Raw genomic sequence first — 8,547 nt, forward strand, 5'->3', positions numbered from 1 at the left:
GCATATTACTTTAAAGTGAAGTGGGAGGAAAAATGCAAAAGCAAGTCAAACTTCAGCAATGCGAGCATTATGAAGCAAAGCCCACACAAAGCTCAGTTTGCTATTGAATTACTTAAAATATTCCTAAGTCAAATTTAGTTTGTTTGAACTCACCGTGTTTGTTAAAAATAGACTACAGAAAAGTCTAAAGTGATCCATATAAACCTGAGAGAAAGGCACAGGACTTTAGGGGAATAACCATCATCAAGTGAGATTTTTTTTATTGAATGATGTGAATTGAGCTAAAACAAAACTGAATGAGGTCATACACTGGGCAGTCTTCATTTACAGCTCAATGTCCTTGTCTGTTGCATTAAACTTTTTATTACTCAAGACTTAAGATTAACAAGCAAAACCAGACAGTTCATATTTGCATCAGCACACATTTCCCTTTATGCAAGTTTAAAAATGGCTTCCACAACAGTATGCTCTAGAACCATCACCATTTCCAGTCGGATCTAAAAGAATCCAGCCTGTGCAAGTCAAAATACGCCAAATGATTTAAATGAAATAGGAGAGCAGACTTGTCAAGACAAAGTTGGTCCACAAGAATGCAGTTTAGACCAAGTTATATGGGGAAGGGGGGAAGTAGAATAATGCACTTTGTTACATATGAAATTTATGGAAGGGAAGCAGTCAGAAAAATATAATTTGATAGAGGGCTTTATTTTAAAAAGTTTACATTATAAATGTAAAAATTCAGCTAAACGTGACCACATGAACTGCAAAAATCATAAATCCCTTCGAGCTACTAATGTTCTGCCACGTCTTAACACGAGATTTTACAAACTCATTTGGCAAAACTGCAAGTTCACAGCAAACAGAGTGGGTAGTTATTGCTTTGGTTTGTATTAACGGGGCCTTTACTGTAAAGTCGAGACATGCAGCATGATCTAGCTGACGGCAGAGAGGCGGAGGCAGGTCAGAGGAAACAATCTGGTGTAGGTGCTTTAATCGTCCTTATCCCTGGCACCGTGCTTTAGGATGCGTGTGAACTCCACATAGTTGAAGTTATTCTTCTTGTCGATGGGAGCCTCCCTGAAGAGCTCATCCACCTCCTCATCTGTAAACCGGTCGCCCATTGTTGTGAGTAGCTCCCTGAGGTATTCCTCTGGAATAAAACCTAATGCAAAAAGTTAGACAGCAAGGATTATAATAACCTTGTGATGAAATGCTTATCATTTGATAGAAAGCTCAGAAAGGTTGGTAAAACAATTAGAAAAGGCAACACCACCTTCTGGAAATGTGTGATTTCATTTGATAGTATTTTGCATCATGGTGATGAAGTGAAATCCACCATGTGGGATATACATAGCATTTTATAGTTTCAAATTCATAATTATGAATACACAACGACTGAAAATGAGTGCTTGGACTTAATATCTGAAAGGCTGAAATTTTTCAGGTGAGATGTATTTGTACTCTGCATTAGAATCACATATTCGGTTAAGATGGATTTTCTTTGTCCTCTTGACCAAGATCAAAAAGCAGTGAGGAAATGACCATAATCAGAGAGAAAGAAAAACTAGAAGAGAGAAATTGAAATTATGATAAAGATGTGTTTTCATAAATGCCTGCAATCTTAAATGATATTAATTTCTTAATTAATATAATTTAAGATATTAATTTTCAGCAATGTGAAGGAACTCTGCACTTTGAAACCAATACTGGTAATATAATAAATGAGCTCAGATTGACCTGTTCCCTCTTCATCGAAGCAAGCAAATGCATTCCTGATCACGTCCTCAGGGTCTGTGCCGTTGAGCTTCTCTCCAAACATGGTGAGGAACATGGTGAAGTTGATTGGTCCAGGTGCTTCGTTCATCATGGCCTCCAGGTAGTCGTCATTTGGATTTTTCCCTTTAAAAAGACAAAAGGTTCTTAAAATTAAAATGTCAGCAACTTAAAGAGTAGAAGGTGAAACATTATGGTTCATCTTTGCCAGATAGTTTTTTTTTTCTCTGTTTGATTGAAGCACGTGTTTGTTAGCTAAACAGTAAACAAATTAATTTGCATTCAACTTTTCCAGTTTCTGTGTATCCACCAGTAGAGAAAATAAACAAGTTGGTGAAAACTTGAATGAGAACCTAATTTTAAATAAATCAGTTATCTGCTGTTTTGTTTTATCGGTTTTATGAGTGGGAACATTTCTGATTGACAGGAACAAATAGCCTGGCACTTTTCAAACACAAGGGCTTTAAAACATTCGTAATCAAGACACAATAACACAATGAAATGGCCTAAACATAAACAGAAATAAAATGAACATATGTAGTTAACTGAGGCAGTTTTAAGACTGCCTCAGTTAACTAGGCATATGTTAATTCAATTTTACACTTTATTTTAAAAAATCTAAGGCAACAAGAAAGAGAAAAACAATTACTGATGAACCCATTAAGTAAATGTTCAATTGGGAATAAGTAATTGTCATTACTAAAAGCTAAAACAAAAATATCTAAAGTTTGATTTTAAAAATGAATTGCAAGAGCCACCGTGGCTCGAAACCAGAGCTCAACTCTCATCCTATCAGTTTGTCTGTTAAAAGTGTGGCCGCTCACAGACCCAAGCACACCACAGGCATGAGAATATACTACGGCTTGCAATAAGAGCCAAAACTATATTAACTAATGTAGCATTATTTACAAAAACTGAGTGTCATTAAGTTATGTTTAAAAAACCCCTGGTAATTACAACATTCTACTCACCCAGTGAGGCAAGCATGTCGTGAAGATCCTCTTTGTCAACAAAGCCATCCCGGTTCTGGTCAATCATGTTGAAGGCCTCCTTGAACTCCTGAATCTGGGACTGGTCAAACATGGCGAAGACATTGGAGGTGGCGCGCTGAGGGCGCTTCTTGGTGGTCTTTCCCTTTGCCCTTTTGCTCGACATTGTGGCTGGTTTAGTATATTTCTGGAAAAGTAGAAACACAATATTGTTATGGCTCAGATCAGTGGGATGACAAAAGAGCTCAGAGTAAATAAAAAAATAAAGAACAGATAAGTCAGTTACAGTGCGAAAGCAAAACAAACAAAAATTAAAAAAAATCAGTTACCCCTTGAGCTGCAGATCAAAAAGTAAATTGTAAAGTAAACAAATAAATTGTGGTTTAATAAGCAAAAAACAACTTTAAGGTGTCTAGGCCTGGTCCACATGAGTATATCTGAAATTATCTTTTTATTTTATTTTATTTCAAAGTTTCTTTTAAGAATGAAATAATTTTCAAGAGTCTTTATCCATATAAAGAAAATAAACCATGAGTTATGGCAGACATGAATGTGGTGAAACGCAGTCATCAAAATTCCCCAAAACAAAAAAGAGGGCGTGGACTCTTAAAGCTTGATGTTGTTATGTCTGACTTGCCTAGGGGAGAAGTATTAGGATGGAGGTATGACAATCAGTTACAAATAGTTGCATATTAGTAGTCCACTCTGAAATCTAATAAATGAAAGAGGAAAAAAATAGGTCTATTTCTTTAAACAATTGTTTTCTCTAAATATTTGTGTAGCTAAAAACTAATTAGAACTTAGAATAAGCACCAGTAAGATGCTCCAAATGTATAAACCCCATTAAGAAATGTTAAATATTCACATCAGCATGTGATTTTACATACTAGTCAACTCAAATGGTTCAGACCAATTGCAGAAAAAGATTATGATTAAAAAGTGCACCAGATCATGCTGCTACTCAAAATAAAACTTTGTGATGCCATATCTATCCCGCAGTGGCTGTGTAATTTAATTCCGGAGCAGTAAATCCCTGGAGTTGCGTCCCTGGCTTAGCTAAAAATGGAAATGTTGCTCAGCTTTCTAGGTTGGTTAGGTTGCTGCCTTCACTGGGAAAGTTACTGATGTGAGGACGGATGCCCTTATCAGGAAATGTCTGGAATGCAGACTTCCACAGCTTTGTCTTGACATGAGACTGTGAGAGGCAAAGTCTCACGTCATTGACATCAAGTTTTAAATGTCGAGTTTTTTGCAGTGTTTTGTCTGTAAAAGGCGCTTAAAGTGTATTTACAGCATGAGCAATTAAAAACTTGACAAAAGCAGGTAAAACCCAATTAATTCAGATAAGATCAATTTAAGCAAATTTCAATGAGTGCTCTAAACCTATTTTTAATAGCGCCTCATCTTGGTTAACACAAAAACTACTGATTTCACAAATACAACAATAACTGTTGACACATTTATTATCTACCTTTATTTTGTATCTTTGGACAAATGTACAACTTTCACAAACGTGACTTTTATATAATTTATTAATAAACGACAGTAACTAACAATTAGCAGGTCGTCAAACCTGTTACCTTTTCTAATCTCAAAAAGTGCTTTGCGGCCTAGTTTAAACAATAAAGTAAGCACAATAAACGCGAGCAGAAGATTAATACAGCAATATTCTTTAGCAGTTTAAGCAAACAACCACCTTTTCAAACGGAACCCGGTGGCTAAATAATCAAATTAAAAACGTTATGCCGTAATGTTAGCTGGCATGAGGTTAGCTGTGGCGCTAACTGTTATTATTGGTCTTAGCCGACCACGATAAACCGTAAAATTTGGCGTTATTTTCTAGTTTAGCTTAAAAGGATACAACTTCAATACAACATAGATATGTAAAGGAGATTTCGTATTGCTAACTTATGTTTAGACCTCAATTTAAACGTTTTCTTACCTTCTTACAGGGAAATAATTTTAAGCTAATCAGCTGCTGCTTCGTTTCTCAACCACCGCCCTTTACTTCCTGATGCTGTAGGTTCAGAGCTGATCATCGGAAAAAACCAAATTCATAAACATGGGGGTGACCGGCGTTGATAATACAATTCTTTCTCGTTATAAAACAAATGTAAATACTTTAACTTATAAAAAGTTTTATATTTTTGTTTTTATTAACGGGTTTATAAAAGTTAACTTGAATAGTTAAGTTTATACTGAAAATCATGTAGGAATTTCTCAACCCTCCCCCGGTTGAAATTCCCCATAAACGCTTCCTTGACATTCTTGGATATGCCCTTTTAAGGAAAGGAAGCAGATGTCCTCCTTTGTCTTTCGCAATTCCTAAATCGAGATAATAGTGCTCCTGTGCGAATCAAATAAAAGTGCGTCTCAATAAATTAGAATATTATCGAAAAGTTAATTTATTTCAGCGATCAAAATCAAAATATAAAATTCATGTAACATATGGATTCATTGCACACAAATTGTATAAGTTTATTCTGCTTTTTTGATGCTAGTTATTGAAAACTCAACTTTTAATTCACCTGAAAATCTGAATATTACATTAGACCGAGTAATAAAGAATTTTGAACAGAATGTTACGGACATGTGTCCAGGAGATATTAACATCCTCCACCAATGAGGATAAACATCAAAAGGTAAGGTCTCTAAAAGTTCACCAAGTTTTGTTTCCCAGCGTATTGATGGAAAGTTAGGGGGAACAAAAAATGTAGTAGAATGGCATTAAAACCATGCACACATGGCATTAAATTGGTTGATACCTGAAACCAATTTAGAGAACTGACCTAACTGTCATGTTTTTGGACTTTGGTAAGAAGCTGAAGTACCCAGAGAGAACTTAAACAAGCACAGAAACATGCAGAAAGACAGAAGGTTTGCTTCTCTAAATTTGGTTTTGTTTTTGCAATATGCACAACATAAAATATGTATATCTTATGAAATACATTTATATCTACATATGCATATCTCGATTGTTGTGTCTCCTAAAAAATTTTTTTGTATTCTAAACCTACTAGGAGATTTTTTTTTTGTCCTATATGTTGCTGTCAGGATGTCTCATGTAACCTTAAACACTTATTTGTCTTATTTTTTCTTTCACCTCAAATAAGACATGAAGTTACTTGAATAAGATTAGAAGTAAAAAAAAATGCTTGTTCATTTGCTTAATTGAGAACAATAACTGAAAAAGTGATGTCATGATGGATATTTATAGCTATTGTCTGTCCAGCCATGAGTAAGACAACTGTTGTTTCAGCAGTCAATGTTTTCAAAAGAGGCTTAAAGTTTCCAGGCTTTAAAAGTGACATGTGGTTGACTCAATGTTTAAAATAAGCCACATCTGTCTTTTATGTCTAACTAATCTCTAGTATAATAACAACAAAGTTGGACATGTGCTGTGATATGTGACATGTGCTGATTTTATTTTTGATACAAGTAGTTTTGGTCAAGTACTTTTCAGTTTGTATCTTATCTGTCTTTGTTTGGTCATTACAAATGGTTGCCTTTATCAAAGTAGTTTCAGGTGGAGATTCTTTTTGTTATTTTGAAAGGGGAATTGCTCCTCTCCAATTTGTCCCAGTAGATCAGTACAACAATAGAGCAAATGCAAATTAGGAGGATGTATGAAGTCTGCTTTTTTTTCTTTTCAAAATGTATTCGGAGGACTGCTTGGTATCTTGTGATTTTAAAGAAGTTTAAAGAGATGCGTGACTTCGCTTCCTGAAAAATACATAAAGACACACACAGAAAGCATACTGTAGTAACTACCAATAAATTTGCATCTGGAAAAAAGTGTTTTATTGAGCTTTGTGCTGCAAAAATATCCAATATTTGTGCTGCATGTTAGTAGCACTGTTGCTTTGCAGCAAGGACATGGATTCGAATGATTGCATTGAGTTTGCATGTTCTCACAATACTTGGGTGGGTCATCCTAAGGGTCTCCGACTTCCTCTCACTGCCCAAAACACACATCTGTTTATGCTGTCTCTATGTTGCCTTGTGATGAAGTGGTAACCTATTCAGGGAGAACTCCACCTCTTGCCCTATGGCCACTGGAAACAAACACCAGCAGTCCCCTGAGACTCTGCAGGATAAATGGGTAAACACAGTGGATGTTTGGACATTATAGTTCTGCACATGTAAGCATACTTGTCTGATACTGGGATTGCACAATCTGTATATTTCACTGCTTCACTACTGACTGTTCCACATACCAGCTAACGAAGCACATTTTCTGCACAAATACGTACATACTTTATGTTCTGCTTAGTTTATGTTTCTGTACGGTTCATATTTCTATTTGTTAATTATATTTTGTGTGCCTTATTACACCTTATTATTAATGTATTTTATATGGCATCTAGTGTTGGTAGCAAAGTAAGAAATTCATTGCATATAGAAACATGTTTCCTTACTGTGTGTAAGACAATAAAGCCTTGAATTTCGATCATTGTAATTTTTGTCTCAAATTTAACCATTAGAGTGCGCTGTTGTAGCAGGAAAACTCACTGTCCTTGGTGATGTCATGAAATAATTATTCTGCCTGTTTTTCATGTACAGTTGCATATATTATCATGTCTACAGTAACACTGTTGCTTTAATCCAAAACAGATAATTATTTTTTTCTTGACCCACACATAAATCAAATGTTTAGACCTATTGCAATTTTGTGCAAAAGTGTAAAAAATTATTTTGTCAAAATACATTTTAATGTACTTCATTATTATTTTGTGTGATAAACCAGCCTAGAAAGGTGTTGAAGAAACATAGTAAATGTTTTCTAAATAAGCGTTTAAAAACTGTACAGCACGTTGTGTTCAGTTTATTTACCTGGTGCAACTTCCCTTTCCCTCCAGTAAAAGAAGAACAAGATGATGCCACCACCATGTGTCACCATGGGAATGATGTGTTAAAGGTGATGTGCAGTGCTAGCTTTCTATCACAACACATAGACCTTCCTATACATGCCTGCTGTGTCCCTTACCTAGCTTGTGGCAAACTACTAGCAGTATTTTTGATGGTTTTTCCAACTCTCTGACAAAAGTTAGATTTGTAGAGTGCACAAATCAAATCAAAACAAAGCAAGTAAATACACTTTCAACCTATTATGTTGATAAAAAATGTTCCAGCTGTATTATCCTCTTTGTGTCTTGTGTGACCTCCCACATTTAATGGCTGGTTGATTTATTTTAATGGGCTCACATTTCACATGACTGCCACAACATTTTAGCTATGCTGTCATGCTGACCCTCGTATTATGTGAGAATGTGATGGATAAAGGCCACGAAAGATGGAAGGTCCCTAAACAAAAGCATCCGAAATGTTGTCTTATGGAAAATTACCGGATACTTGAGTTAATTTCCAGGACGACGTTGAAATATCTGCGGCACCTAAACTAAATCTGTTCACCTGCTGTTGGATGCTTTAAACAAAAGGGAAAGATATGTCAATCTGTTTATTCCAACATCAAACACAGTTCTTTCTGAAATAGGTTATACCCCTTGATTCTTTTCCATTTTCTCCAGGTTATTCTGGATTTTGCTTTGTGACAGACCAATGCAAATAGTATTCCTTTGTAAAGTAAGAACAAAATATTTATTTTATACATGGGATCAATTCTAAGTATAGAGTCAACATTTTTAACATCAATCCCAGTAGAAATTCCATATTTTTGTGAAGGCCTCAGAGGTTTGCACCACTACAATGTTGAACAAACAGTAAAACAGAGATTGGGCAACAAACCAGACATACAAGAGATAAAGTTGTGGAGAAGTTCAAAACA

The 8,547-nt window shown here is 35.4% G+C and overlaps 1 protein-coding gene across 1 annotated transcript; it reads right to left on the reverse strand.

The window, feature by feature from the left end:
- Window positions 1-243: 243 nt before the first annotated feature.
- On the reverse strand, window positions 244-5,021 carry myl12.1 (myosin, light chain 12, genome duplicate 1). Its single transcript, XM_044104281.1, has 4 exons — window positions 4,705-5,021; window positions 2,745-2,949; window positions 1,738-1,899; window positions 244-1,162 (listed from the first exon to the last, which is right to left on the reverse strand). Exons 2-4 carry the CDS (start codon window positions 2,926-2,928, stop codon window positions 990-992), a joined length of 519 nt encoding a protein of 172 aa, XP_043960216.1. The 5' UTR covers window positions 2,929-2,949; window positions 4,705-5,021; the 3' UTR covers window positions 244-989.
- Between the last annotated feature and the right edge of the window lie 3,526 nt (window positions 5,022-8,547).

Source organism: Gambusia affinis, linkage group LG21, assembly GCF_019740435.1.
Source record: "Gambusia affinis linkage group LG21, SWU_Gaff_1.0, whole genome shotgun sequence".
Classification (NCBI taxonomy): domain Eukaryota; kingdom Metazoa; phylum Chordata; class Actinopteri; order Cyprinodontiformes; family Poeciliidae; genus Gambusia; species Gambusia affinis.